A 15,989-nucleotide genomic window follows, 5' to 3' on the forward strand; every position below is an offset into this window, starting at 1 on the left:
CAGCTGGTGAGCAGACCCTACCTGATTGTTGTCTACTATGCCCTTCCACAGCATCCTGGGCTATGGGCTGCAGCTTTGGGGTCATGCATCTAATTGCCAAAAAGTTTTAATAGCAGAAGAGAGCTGTCCGCATCATCACCTCCAGTGGTTACCTTGAACACTGCAGACCGCTCTTCAAGTCTACTGGAATAATGACTATATTGAATTATTATATATATTTAAGTGTCCTCCATGTCAAGGTAAATTTTGACAGGTACAACTTGAGGAGAGACTTACATAGTCATAACACTCGGAATGGTTGCATGATTGACATTCCTTATTCTTGACTAAGTAGGACAAGGGACTCATTTCCTACTGTAGCACTAAAAATCTTTAACAAGCTGCCTAGATGGTTAACAGCCTTGAGTACCCATGCATTCAGGCTAAGCTCAAGTGTTGGCTTAAGGAAAACCCTTTCTATGGTTACATGAGTTCTTTGAAGTGACCATGCCATCTTGATAACTCAAGTTTATACTCATGATTAGCTTCAAGAAAAGTTATATTCTTATTATGTTGACACAACCTATCTGGCTCCGCTGGTCTTGGTGAAGATAAAGTGTATAAGTGTATTAGCTAACTGATCATTAGTGAGCCACAAGCGGTGCCTGTTTTATGTAGTCGTGGTCGGGCTGACGATCCGAGTCAAATACCAGCTGGCCTACAAAATATGCTTTCCTTTATGCAATCACGCCATAATAACTAAACCCTCGTGATTCGTTCACACACTTGGTGTCCCAATTAAATACGGGTCTTATAGCGTGACCTTTAGACCTAAGACCCGTATTATTTGATGACATTAGTGGTGTTTGTATGTGAGGTCTGGGACAGCAGCACTGGTTACCCTAGTGAGATAACAGTCGAACTAAACCTGGTGTCTAATCTATAAAATGTAGTGTTCCTAGTATAATAAACGCAATAAATCTAATCTGATGTCCCTCGGCTCGCTGGGACACTCTTGGTGTCCCAATATCAATCTAATACCGGTCTTAGTTAAACGACTTATTGGATTCTGTTTTTGAGTATTGTCTTCTTGTAGGATAACTTCCAAGATTTTTATGTTGTATGCTGTATTTTTTAGGTCGTGATCTCAACAAACAATTGGAGAATTGGCTCAATGCCGCAGAACTTACCCATGGACCTGCCCGGGCAATTATAGCTCCGTAAGTAAATTGCAATTATCAAATAAAGTTTTATTCTCTTTAAAAATAAACAGTTTACAAAATGATGTAAAATACAGAGTGTTTCAGAAGTAGTGTCGAACATTTTAGGGTATTGTTCCTGGATGATAGGAGACTACAAATGTCATATTTGAAGTGTCCAAAACTCAGCGGTAATCCTTATAACTGCCATTTTGGTTTTTTCATTTAGGAATTTTATCTCAAGAACAAAATGATATATTGATCTGAAATTTGGCATGAATATTTATGCTAAACAGACTCAACTTTAAAAAAAAGAAACCTTTTCGATGTAAATTTTCAAAATGGCGGCCATTTTAAATTTTTGATTGCAAATTTCACGAAAACCGTTCACTTTACAGAAAATTTACAAGACAAAAAAGTTAGCAAATTTTATCAAGATTTCAAAGATACCTCATTTATTAAGATTGGTCAAATAATAACAGAGAATTGATTATTTCTTATTGCATGCATGACCACTTTTCACAATTTGAACATCAATATTACATTTCTAATTCCAATTGTATTTAAGATGAAGCTTTGAAACTCAGTATGGCTCCATATGGCCATCCCTCTGATTTTACAATGTTTTTCAGATGATCTTGAATGTTCATGGTCATGCATGAAGTACGAAAAGGATTTAGTTCACTGTTATTCTTTGACCAATCTTAATAAATAAGATATCCTTGGAATCTTGATAAAATTTGCTAACTTTTTTGTCTCTTGTAAATTTTCTGTAAAGTGAACGGTTTTCGTGAAATTCGCAAACAAAAATGTACAATGGCCGCCATTTTGAATATTTATATCATTTTTTTATTCTATTTTTTAAAGTTGAGTCTGTACAGCATAAATTTAATAACCATGCCAAATTTCAGATCAATACAACATTTCGTTCTTAAGATAAAAATTCCTAAGTGAAATAAACAAAATGGCAGCTATAAGGATAACCACTGAGTTGTGGACACTTCAAATAGGACATTTGTAGTCTCCTATCATCCAGGAACAATATCCTAAAATGTTCGACACTTCTTTTGAAACACTTTGTATTTACCGTAAATACACACATAATTAACAATAGTAGTACAGACTCCTGACTCCAAATTGACAGATTGGAGGCCACATTGTTGGAGTTTGCATTACAGGTAATCTACTTGCTGCATAGACTCAGAGCCCTTCTCAGCAAAAAATATCTGGTGATGATATACTTTGCCATTTTCCATTCCCATCTGCTGTGGGGGCATGCGGCGGGCTGCAAGAGTGTGCTGATGCTCCAGAAGAAAGCACTTCGAGTGGGTCGCCGTCTAGTTGTCACCCCGACTACTTGACACCTGGTCATTTTGGCCACAGGCGACTACTTGTACCCTCGTTAAAATATACCATTGCCGTCAAGTTGTCCCCCCGACTACTTGACACCTACTGAACCAAAGGTGCCAACTAGTCATGACCGTAAACGACAACTTGACACCTCGCACCCTCGCGTCAGGGTGTCCCTCGACTAGTTGACACCTCCTTAGAAAGGAGACAAGTAGACGGGATGGCTCACGCCTACATGACACCTTGCACGCTGGCGTCAAGTTGTCACCCCGACTACTTGTCACCTACAGAGCACCAGTTGGCACGACTTACACCCCCGCGGCGTGGGGAGGAGGGATCAAGCAATTTTATTACTGGTTATGATGTAGAATTGAATTCTAAGAACTTTTGGTTCAATAACATTTTCCCGTCAACGCACGGTTCGGGAGATATTCGCCGTCTTTGCTATTTTTAGGACAAATTTTTTCGAGTTGGTTAAAACAGAAAAAAATGAATAAGTCTTTTGATAACTGAACCAGATGTAGAACACAATTTTAGAGTTTAGAGGATTTTAGAGTTTTCAAATAAACGTTCAATGAACTCAGTATTTTGTCTTTGAACTCTTTGTCATCGGAAGAAAGATTGTTTATTTTATTTGTTGTCAATATACGTAGCTTCTCTTTGTTTCTAATAACAAACGTGCCGTCTGTGCGGCAGATAAAAATATGTACTTGAAATGCTTCCATGTTGGCATTGACTGAGTTTATATTAATACCCAAAATTTAGCTTTTGGGGCAGAGCTCGTTCGTTAGGACTGTGAGTAATGTCCGGCTGATCCAGTGAAGAAGGCTAGATTCGTTTCGTTTTATAATACAGTTATTCTGTCACAGATCGGGCAGTTTAAAAAAATTGTATTATAAGGGAGACGGGTTCTGAGTCTATTCATGGTTCAGTTAATTTTGTTCTTTTTAAATACTAACTGTAAAGTCGCGATTAAACCAGTGGATGCCAAAGGGGGAAGCCATATTCAAAAGGTAGGTGACTACTGGATAAGATCATGTTCTTAATTTTCATAACCACAAGGATTGAATATCATCGTAAGCAGCAGCGAGTTGTTTTCCCCATTAAATTCAAATTTTAATATTGTGTTTGTATATATATTTATATTTTACCTTTTTGGAATAGAGAAAAATTAATATTTATCATTTCAACATGTAAACTGAAAGATACCAATTAAATGAAGTTCTAGTATTTCTGTTCTCTTTTTTTATCGATGTTTTTTCCCTGTTTACATAATTGGTGAAGGCACATCGTGCTTATATTATTAATTGGTTTATAGAATTACAAACAAATAATATTACGTTAACAACTTTGAGAAAAAGTTCCACAGCTGGATTTTTCAGTCAATGAATCTGAGAATATAAGTTTCATTGTAATTCATGAGCAGTGCATTTTACTCTGATAACAGTACTATGATGCTGACCATTCTTTATTTTCATTGCAGACATGCAGGATATTCATACTGTGGAGCTTGCAGTGCCTTTGCCTATCGTCAGATCAGCCCTGTTGTAGTGTAAGTTATTCTACATTCCACCAATAAATGTTATAAAACAAATGTTAAGAATTAGTAGGCTAGATTTCTAAGGGTTATTTAAGTACAGTAGCATCTTGAACTGATTTGAATCAGCTTGTGGCTTATACCAAAATGAACCACATTGTAACAAACTTGAATCGTTATTGAGAATAATCAAGACTTGAACAGCCTTTAAACGACAATGAATTTCATGAGGATTCATTTTCTCAGCAGTTGAAAATTCGATAACTGCGCGTTGTTTAATTCGCGTTTACATAACACCAGAACACGACACCATTCTTTCATTAAACAAACCAAACTGGATGAACTCAACGCCTTCAAACTACGCAGCCGTGTAGACGATAAATAGAACGTCCACATGCTACCAGGCTCGCTTCTGGGGATTATTTGGTTTGTGCTCTACAGACATGTATGGATTACTTATCAGCCTAACCTCGTATGAATTAAATTTAGTTTAAAATGAAATTTCTGCCTTTGGGAAAACAGCACTGAATGTTCGAATTAAAGTTTATTGAAACAAACTTCAAACAAATAGTTAATCTTGTCTTATTTTCCTGTTCTGGAGGGAACATTCATCTCTATTTTTACAGCCTTCTTTCAAATCTTGGGGATTTTTTATGAGTTTAGCAGTGTTGATAAAATTTGTGAATAGGAATTGATATTGTGGAATTTCTCATTATTATTTATTATTCATAGACAATAGATACAATGCAGGTAAAAACCACAGGCATTCGCCCAAAACTGCTTTAAACCTTAATTTGGAATACACAGTCCAAAGGTTATGTAATGATAACTTAATTCACCACACTATTTAAAAAATACTACTATTGAAAAAACAAAGTTCGTTCTTGTCACCTATACAATTTTTTTTCAATTATTCCGCAGTATTTTGATCAATGTTTGATTTGGAATTGCAATACATAAACCACAGTCATTTGGAGTTTTGTATAAATTGTTTAGGAACCAGTCATGGGCTTGAGTCTGTCAATTGTCATTTGGAACATTCGTCCACATTTATTTACATGAATAATGAATTGATAATGTTTTACAGTCAACGAATATTCATTCTCGGGCCATCCCATAACGTACGTCTCCCTGGATGCGCCTTATCGACTGTACAGAAGTATCGGACACCGCTCTACGATCTCCAAATCGATTCTCAAGGTACGATCGATTCTCAATTATCGATTTAATTAGATACTATTATCGATTCTAAATAAAAATACTTATGATTTACATCTGCTTCAGTTTATAATTAGGATCACACTGTAAATCCTATACTATTAAATGCAACTTCTGTTTATATGTTTAGATGTTTGTATTTCATCGGATCTCGAAAACGGCTCTAACGATTCTCACGAAATTCAGAGCATAGTAGGTTTATAATATAAAGATTCGATTGCACTATGTCCCATCCCTGGGAAAACTCGGTGAAGGATATTAAAAGAATAATTTATTCATCCTTGGGAAAAACAGTGATAATGATTATTTCGTCGTCTGTTGGTGATGGAAGTCAGTGAGCGAGTTCAGTGTGTGGACTGTGTCAAAATCATGACTCAGCTGTAATCATCAATCAGTTACTTAGTGCCGGTTGCAAAAAAAGCCGGGTCATCCTGATTAATTCCAGTAGATCCATCTTTTTGAAATGGTCTTCTCTGATTTGGTTCACGTGAAGTTAATCAGGATTAAAATTTAACCGGCTTTTGTACAACTGGACCTTTGTGAGGGAAATTTTTGCATTCCTCTGGGAATTAATCTCAATTTATTGTGATTAGATAGAACATTTCTGTATGAATGTTATCATAATTTCTTCTTTCGTAATAAGTTCTTTATGCTTTTGTACTCCAGAGCGAAGCTCGGTTCCCGATTTTTATGAATGAAATGTGATCAACTAAGTTTATTCTCATTCTTTAGCATACACAATTCGTTCGTTCGTCAAGGCTACCGGTACAAATTTAAGGGGAAAAATCAGCATATATTTATTATTTATTTATTTATTTATTTATATTCGTTGATATAATTACCAAATCATATGCAATGATCGGGATAGAACAACAGGCATAGACCATATATCAGACTGAAGTGTCAAGTACGGTAACAAAAATTATTCTAGATGAACTGTATGTGTGCACATTTTCCTTCAATTATTACCGTAAGCAGGGCAGCGTGCCACCACATACAGGTATATGCATTTTAAAACTTCGGGATTGCAAAAAAATGAATTTGTTAGTTTGTTAGTGGTTGAAAAACGATAAATTTATACGAAATCGCATCCAGTGTAAGCGCAAACTCAAGGGCCGGACCATATTAAGCGGTGTTTTTTCAAGCGTTTTTCGGGCACCAACTCGATCAGCCAATCTAAAGGCCTCCTGCCCTGCCGACTCTAAAAACTGCGTCAGAAAACGCCTGAAAACGCTCAACATCACAGTCAATCTATAATATTCTTGAAACTGTTTCCATTCTCCCTTTCTTATTTTTTGCTAACTAACAATAATTTGTTATAGAAATATCAGTTGTGATTTGCGATTGTTTGTAGACTAGTTTTCTTGAGCAAACAGTATTTCAGGCCTATTCAGTGATGTAATAGAATAGAATAGAATGACTGCCTTTATTATATCTGGGAGGGCGAAGTTAGGGCGCAGTCGGCCCTCTCTTACACTTAACCCTCCAATACATACTAAATTATAATTTAAAAGCAATACTCAGTAAAATAAAATAAAACAAAACAATATTTTGAATGAAAAAGGTAAAAAAAAATTTATATATTAATAATAAGTGGAATCACTTTTTGTGTAGTTGAGAAGTTGATATTGTGGTATTCATATTGAATGAAAAAGAACTAGAAATTGTCAAAAAACCACTGATTTATTGATAATTAGAAAGACCGGTTTCGGTTATTACACCATTGTCAATCTCTGATAAACTAAAACTAAATACAAGAGCAGCAGAATTTATACTAGTAGGCGAGTACTGCTATTGGTCGAGGGCAATAAATCAGTGGTTTTTTGACAATTTCTTAGTCTTTTTCATTCAATAAGTGGAATACTTGATAAACTTGAAGTAGAGCATTCTTAAAATGTAAAATAACAAAGATCTGTTGGGAAATAAATACAACATTATGACGGAATATATAGATAGGATCGACGGATAGGATCGAAGAAGCAAAAAAGAGCAATATGGCTACAAACCTTACAAGCAAGATGAGAAAATAAGGAAATTAATAAATACTTCTAGCATGAAATTAATTAATTTTGAGAGAGAAAAAGAGTATTTTTTATATCTGTCTTCAGAGTTTACTTTTAAAGTTGATCTTGATTCTCTTAAAATTACTTTATTATCTGTTAGTATTATCTGTACTCTATTATAGTAATCTGTAATTGATAACTGAGTTGTGAAAATATGTCATTAAAAACTGAACTATATTGAAAAACTTGAAAAGTTTTTTTTTTTATTACGTCCAAAGACGTAACAAGTTACAAGCTACTTAACGAAATTGAAATAATAAACATTGTGGACCATTTCAACTTGAAAGTTCAATATCTGGCTTTTTTCTACTGATCCGAAACCTTTTCAAACATTTACATTATATGTTATAGAAAAAACTTGAAGATTGCAGTTGAAGAAGCAGGAAATTCATTCTCTTCCAAATAGATGTTGCAGCTTCTGCTGAAAATCTAACTTCTCTTCTTCTTCCTGAGATGTATATCCACCTTAAATACCTCAACTTTTCCACAAAAACGACAATTTTCAAGTAGTTCGTTCCATCATTCAAAGTTGGTTCTGTTAGATGGTACATGATTGTGTTAGAGACGCATATTTTCGTGATGAGACAACTATAAACATCAAAACCGTAGTGGTATGATAATTTGTTTTCCTCCACCTACTGTCTAAAGTACTTACTTACTCCCTGAAACCTAATACTAAAGTGTCACTTTTTCGCTCTCGGTAGTAAAAAACAGAAAACTCCCTAGGGAGTAAAAGTGACTCCATTAAATAACATAGGGAGCATCTCTATTTTGAAACTTACATTGTTATAGGTTAGAAGGTCTAAGCTCAGATGAGAAAGCGAATAGGTGTCTGTCATTGATCAATACCACAACAAGAAATTTGATCAACTCATGAAATATATGTTTGTATGATATTATATCTTATATTAGTAGACGATAAAATATGTATACAATTTTTAAGATATTTTATTCTATTCAAATACCAGCCAACAAATATTTTTGATCTGCAATACTGCAATTCAAATCTGAACCGCGTGATCTGGAGACAGCCATTTTTGGTACGCTCAGCTGATATAATTGTTACAACTTTTGCCGATAGATAGCGCACTCGGCAATGCCCATCAGCCGACCGGTTTTTAGGTTTTAGATTTTAGGTTATGTTGTTAGGAATCATTGTCACCAATACGTAAGTTTTAGAATGATTTTATTTGCAGTTTCTATAAAAATGTAGATGGAGGAAAATGTTGTGTACATCACGAGCGAAAAATACTTTTTCTCCCTCAGGAAAAGGCTGCCCTCGGCTTTGCCTCGTGCTTCAAACTTTTTCCACAGGGAGAAAAAGTCGTACTTTTCACTCTAGATATACAAATAACTATTTTTAATTCTTTGTGTTCCATGCTTTTTAAGAAGAGGTTACCCAGTTGGGATTTTTTAATAACTGGTACCTATAGCTCGTCAAAACAAAGATACAACGTTTGAGAGCTCATCAAACTAAATTAGGAAATTGAAGAAGTTTTTAGCAATAGCCTGTTTTTCTTTCCCGATCATTGTATTGTTTGTTCTATCTAATAAATAAATAACTAAATAAAACTCTGAATGAGATCTTGGAGGTTTCATAAATCTGCACGACATTCCTTGAAGTTCTTTACATACCAAGCGTAGCGTAGCTAGAAATTCGTCTTTGGAAGACGTCGCCGACGTATCTCCCAATGTTAATCAATCTGTACATTTCATACCAGCGTAGCGTTGATTTAACATTGTTAGATACGACGGTTACGTCTTTAGAAGACTCATTTCTAGCTACGCTAAGCTAGGTGTAAAAACCTCAATCGCTACCTCGATATAAATTTATAATTTCATGCTCTTCTAAATTTTTCATCTCAAATTGAACAGTTGATCAATAATCTAATGAGCAACTATTCACAACTGTACAGCACTGTACTGTTGATTGAAAATAGTTATTCAAATTAAAACTGGATTCCCAAACGACAGTGAATAGAGAAAATATAATTCCCATTTATTATAATTTGACTATTACCACTCATAATTCATTTATTCATTCATTTATTCATTTACAATGCAAATGACACTAACGTAAACATTGGAAGATAAATAATAAGATAGTCCTTGTACTATTTTTCTTCCAAATTTATAGGTGACAAAGTCCAAGATAAGGTTAGAATTTTACTTGTACAATTTTTATAAATTTTAGTCCAAATAAACATGAAAAACTATAAATTTTGAATTTAGATGGCTTGAGTTAATGAATTGATTAGAATATTCCACTCAATTACCACTTATAACGAATAATATTGAATTATTAAGAAATTTGGAACCATTCAAGAAACACAAACTTGTAAACACTAAGCTCAGCTGATCTAATTGAAAGAATAGTACGTTTATGTGTCAATATCACTATAAAAAACGTCAATACCACTACGTATACAACGTATATACAGCATCAACGTCTAAGGGTAACCGTCCACTAGAACCGTTTTCGTCCGAACTAGCATCGGCCGAAAACTACCGAACTCGTCCGAACGATCCCCCAACAAAGAAAGCTATAGATGCTCGTCCATTGCAACAGGTTCATACGTCCGTGCACGGCCGTCTCCGGCCAATCAAGTTTTCGATCCGAATTGAATGGGATTTTCCGGCTCTATCCGGCCGAAGTTGAGCTGAGACAACATCATCCTAACCTCAAAATTGTTTCACAGTCTTGTCTGTTTTTGTTTTTTGAACTTGTTCTGTTTTATAAAGTTTTGACAATGAAAAGTTGATAAGTTTGGTTCAAGAGCATGTTTCAATGTGGGATATGCGAGACAAGATATCATCGTTGTGATGTTCAATCCGTGGACAACGATTGCTAAACAAATAGGATCTGAAGGTAAGATTATTGTAATGAATAAATAATTATTGGATATTTGTTTAGCAATTTTTCAAAATCTCAATATAATAATTGTTTATGGAGAATTTTGGTGGCTATATGATAGTAGTCAATTCAATATTTATTCAATAGTTCAGCCAACTACTGAACTAGACTGACGTAAACGGTTCCAATGGACGACCATATTCGGCCGAATTAACGGCCGGCAGATTAGGCCGAACGGATCGGTTTAATACGGTTCCAGTGGACGGTTACCCTAGGGGTATTGAATTAAATACTATAATAGTCACCAAAAATTTTTAATAAACAATGATTATATTAGATTTTGAAAATTGAATAAACAAATATCCACTAAATTAGTTATTCATTACAATAATCTTTCCTTCCGATCCTATTTGTTCAGTAATCGTTGTTCACAGATTCCTTTGAGCATCTCGATGATGAAATCTTTTGTCTCCCATATCTCACAATGGAACATGCTCTTGAACCAAACTTATCAAATTTTCATTGACTATAGTTACAACTTTATAAAACAGAACAAATCTTTAAAAAACTAGACTGTGAAACAATTTTAGGTTTGAACACTTTTTTTTGTCTCAGCTCGACTAGTTAGTTCGGCCGGATAGGGATTGAAAATCCCATTCAATTCGGATTGAAAAATTGATCGGCCGGAGACGGCCGTGCACGGCCGTATGAACCTGAGAATCTATTCCTTTCTTTGTTGGGGGATCGTTCAGACAGGTTCGGTAGTTTTCGGACGAAAACGGTTCTAGTGGACGGCCCATCTAAGGCTAGGCACACACCAGTAGTCAAGAAAATACAAGACATGATCAGACACGTTTAGTCACAATACTTCACATAGTTGCTTATGAAGACATGTCTAATTGCAATGACTAATCAGTGTGAGTTGCGTCATGAGCAACAATGTGAAGTATTGTGACTGAACGTGTCTGATCATGTCTTGTCTTGTCTTGACTAACTGGTGTGTGCCCAGCCTTATTCTTTCAATTATGGAGAAATACTACAACATCTTCTCCCATACAATCAAATTATTCCCACAGTATGAATAATCCCAATAGAACTTATGGGAATGATATTTTCACTGTAGTGTGGGAATTCAGCTTGATTCCATAAAAAACAGTTGAAAATGTTGGAATCTCTGCAGTATAATTTACATTGGATTCAAATTTTTTATTGGTTTTAATTGTATTTTTTCAGTGTATGCTGAATTGGACGCGACCGGCCACTTTGAGCGTATGAATATAGACGTGGATGAAGAAGAGCATAGTATTGAAATGCATCTTCCTTACATTGCCAAAGTTATGCAAGAGTAAGTTCTAACTTTCAAAATTCGAATGTACAGAGTCTTTCAAAACTCCCTACCAATATTCTAGGGCATTGTTATTGGGTAATAAATATCTAAAACATATCTTAAAAATATCTTTCAAACTGTCCGATAGTCCTTAGTTAGAGTGACCAGTAACGACAATACAAGTGTGTCTTGTCACCTTTCGCTGATGACAGCATGCATGACGAGCATGTGTGTTCACACATGTTCAACACTCTTGTCCTTGACCTTAGGGTGGGTGGCCTTTGACGACAGGTTTATTGTTATTGGTTGTTCATTTTATGTTAGAAACTGCGGTCAAACAGTTGATTTTCGTTCAAAACCTTCCACGTGAATGTCTTTTTCGTTGAAGACATGTCCGTTCATACATGCTAACGACAGACTTGGCCTGTCATTAGTGCCTACCCAAAGGGTCGCTTTCTCAAAAAAAGTAATAGTCAAATTTTAATTTAATCTATAAGCTGACTCAATTAATGCAACCATACATTGGTTAAACGGGTTTAATAGTCAAACCGACCCTAAGTGACTTTACTTATTTAATTTTACATCTTTTTCCTCCAAGACTTTTATTAGATTCATGCATATGATTTTAATGAAACAGATTGTATGCTTTAGAATGGAAAACTTCAAGATTTTTAAAACGGGGTCGACAGTTTGTTCAAATGATTCAATTCAAATATATTTTTACTTTCCTTGCCCTATTACCATAGGTAAGGAAGTATTGCTTTCCGAAAAAAATTAAGGTACCCCAATTACAAATTTCTATACGTTCAAGGTCCCTGAGTCCAAAAAGTGGTTTTTGCGTATTGGTCTGTGTGTGTGTGTATGAGTGTATGTGCGTCTGTGTACAGGATATCTCATCTCCCAATTAACGGAATGACTTGAAATTTGGAACTTAAGGTCCTTACACTATAGGATCCAACACGAACAATTTCGATCAAATGCAATTCAAGATGGCGGCTAAAATGGCGAAATTTTGTCAAAAGCAGGGTTTTTCGCGATTTTCTCAAAAACGGCTCCAACGATTTGGTCAAATTTATACGTGATATAGTCATTGATAAGCTCTATCAATTTAAACAATTTATCAATTTTAATCTATCTATACAATTTAAACAAAAAAATCAAGTGGAAAAGATTGAGCATAAACATCTTTACAATTAATGACCAGTAGCATTTTCACCTAAAATTGAAAAAGCTCGGAATTCGAGAAAATGTGATTATTTAATTGAAAACTATTTGCAACTGTCGATTATTCACTATGAAAAGATAGCAGACCTCGTGTGTCTCCAGCGTTATTATCCTGTTACCAGCTGACTCAGATCTTGGAATAGTAGACTTGAAATGAATGAAATGAAAAAAACTGGAGTGGCGCACTCACACAACTTTCCTTGCCGTTATAAAATTGATCACCTGACGCTAGTGTTCCCGCGCATCTCAAGTCTACTATTCAAGATTTGAGCCAGCTGGTGACAGGGCAATAACGCTGGAGACACATGAGGTCTGCTATCTCTTCATAGTGAATGATTTAATAGAATCAACAATGATTTGCAATTGAATAATCACATTTTATCGAATTTAAAGATTTTAGAGATTTTATGCTCAATCTACTCCACTTGATTTTTTTGCTTCAATTGGATCTGAAGCCTGATAATTGGAATCTATCTGCATTGATGGGGCGGAGCTCCTGAAATTTTTACAGATATGGGACTTGTGGCAGTTGATAGAGCTTATCGATGACTATTTTAGGTATGAATTTGATTAAAATCGTTGGAGCCGTTTTTGAGAAATTCACGAAAAACCCTGTTTTTGACAACATTTTCGCCATTTTAGCCGCCATCTTGAATTGGATTTGTTCGAAATTGTTCGTGTCGGATCCTTATAGTGAAAGGACCTTAAGTTCCAAATTTCAAGTCATTCCGTTAATTGGAGATGAGATATCGTGTACACAGACGCACATACACTCATACACACACACCACACACACACACACACACACACCACACACACACACCACACACACACACACACATACATACATACATACATACATACAGACCAATCCCCAAAAACCAGTTTTTTGGACTCAGGGGACCTTGAAACGTAAACCGTGAAATTTCTATTGGGGTAACTTAATTTTTTCCGGAAAGCAATACTTTTCTTACCTATGGTAATAGGACAAGAAAGTAAAAATTCTTTATTAGGCGGACTTGAGATGCGCGTGAACACTAGCGTCAGTTGATCAATTTTCATAACGGCAAGGAAGTTGTGTGAGTGCGCCACACCAGATTTTTATGTTAGTTCTGCTGTCAAACAGTTGATTTTCGTTCAAACAATTTCACGTGAATGTCTTTTTCGTTGAAGACCTGTCCGTTCATTCATGCTCGACAGACTGGCCTGTCTACCCTAAGGGTCGCTTTCTCCAAAAATTAATAGTCAAATTCTAGTTTAAACTAACAGCTGACTCAATTGAAACACACTATAATAAATACAACCATACATTGTAATAGTCAAACGGTCCCTAAGTCTGTACTATTGAATTTTACATCTTTTTCCTCCAAGACTTTTATTAGATTCATGGATATGATTTTAATGAACAGAGATTGTATGCTTTAGAATGGAAAAATTCAAGATTTTTAAAACGGGGTCGACAGTTTGTCCAAATTGATTCAATTCAAATATCTTTTTTTCATTTAATATACATAGTGTCCCAAGAAAAGTGTAACTGAGACAGAAAAGTAAATGAAACAGATTGTATGCTTTAGAATGGAAAACTTGAAGATTTTTAAAACGGGGTCGACAGTTTGCTCAAATTGATTCAATTCAAATATCTTTTTTCATTCAATATACATAGTGTCCCAAGAAAAGTTTAACTGAGATAGAAAAGTGTAAATAAAACAGATTGTTGCTTTAGAATGGAAAACTTCAAGATTTTTAAAACGGAGTCGACAGTTTGTTCAAATTGATTCAATTCAAATATCTTTTTTCATTTAATATACATAGTGTCCCACGAAAAGTGTAACAGCTGAAAACCATAGATTCTACATGAAATTTGCAACAAAAAATGTCCAGTAAAATCTTAGTCATCGACCTTAGTTATCGAGATATATATCGATTTCTCGATTTTTTAAAAAAAACGTCGATAACTAGAAAACTGTCAGTCGAAATCGAATTCTAGGGATATGGTTGGAAAGAAGAAGATTTCAATAAGAATCGTATAATTTGTTCCTTTGTTTGACGTTTTTGAATTTTTATGAGCGTTGAAACTGTTGAAATTTAGCGTTGACCTCGACGATGTCCTTTTTACTTCCTCGCCCTATTACCATAGGTAAGGAAAGTATCGCTTTCCGAAAAAAATTAAGGTACCCCAATTTCTAAATTCTATACGTTTCAAGGTCCCCTAAGTCCAAAAAAGTGGTTTTTGGGTATTGGTCTGTAGGGTGTGTGTGCATATGAGTGTTGTGCGTCTGTGTACACGATATCTCATCTCCCAATGAACAGAATGACTTGAAATTGGTACTTAAGGTCCTTAAACTATAAGGATCCGACACGAACAATTTCGATCAAAAGCAATTCAAGATGGCGGCTAAAATGGCGAAATTTTTCAAAAAAACAGGTTTTTCGCGATTTTTTCGAAAATGGCTCCAACGATTTTGATCAAATTTATACATAAATAGTCATTGATAAACTATATCAACTGCCACAAGTCCCATATCTGTAAAAATTCAGGAGCTCGCCCCTCTATGCAAAGTTTGATTTTAGATCCCTAATTATCAGCTCCAGATCAATTTAAACAAAAAATTCAAGTGAAAAGATTGAGCATGAAAATCTCTACAAGTCTGGTTCAGTAACATTTTCACCTAAAATTGAAATAAGCTCGGAATTCGAGAAAATGTGATTATTCAATTGGCAACTATTTGCAACTGTTGATTCTTTAAATCATTCACTATGAAAGAGAGAGCAGACCTCGTGTGTCTCCAGCGTTATTATCCTGTTACCAGCTGACTCAGATCTTTGAATAGAGACTTGAGATGCCGCGGGGACACTAGCGTCAGGTGATCAATTTTTATAACGGCAAGGAAGTTGTGTGAGTGCGCCACACCAGATTTTTTCACTATGAGCGTGAATGTACATTGAATAGTTTCACATGTAATCTTCCATCATCACCGATTAACGATTAGGTTGAAATATATCAACTCCTCTGATTCGATTTTCTAGCTACAAGGACTCGTTCACCATAATTCCATGTGCTGGTCGGATCACTGAGTGCCGATCGAGAGGCTCTCTACGGCCGCATTTTCGCCAGATATCTGGCCGATCCTCAAATCTGTTCATCTATCATCGGACTTCTGTCACTGGGGCCAACGGTTCCGCGACACTTTCTACGATAACTCCTGGGGCGAAATCTACCAATCAATTACCAAATTAG

General features: G+C 35.4%; 1 protein-coding gene across 1 annotated transcript; it reads left to right on the forward strand.

The window, feature by feature from the left end:
* Positions 1–1,117: 1,117 nt before the first annotated feature.
* Positions 1,118–15,976, forward strand: LOC111056457 (protein MEMO1; the record flags this gene model as incomplete). The annotated part of the gene is given in 7 exon segments (XM_039445344.1): positions 1,118–1,199; positions 4,012–4,080; positions 5,153–5,265; positions 11,434–11,545; positions 15,779–15,806; positions 15,808–15,882; positions 15,884–15,976. Coding segments are annotated over 7 exon segments (572 nt in total), but the record flags the coding sequence as incomplete, so codon positions are not given.
* Positions 15,977–15,989: the final 13 nt, after the last annotated feature.

Source organism: Nilaparvata lugens, unplaced genomic scaffold (genome assembly GCF_014356525.2).
Source record: "Nilaparvata lugens isolate BPH unplaced genomic scaffold, ASM1435652v1 scaffold6675, whole genome shotgun sequence".
In the NCBI taxonomy this organism is placed as follows: domain Eukaryota; kingdom Metazoa; phylum Arthropoda; class Insecta; order Hemiptera; family Delphacidae; genus Nilaparvata; species Nilaparvata lugens.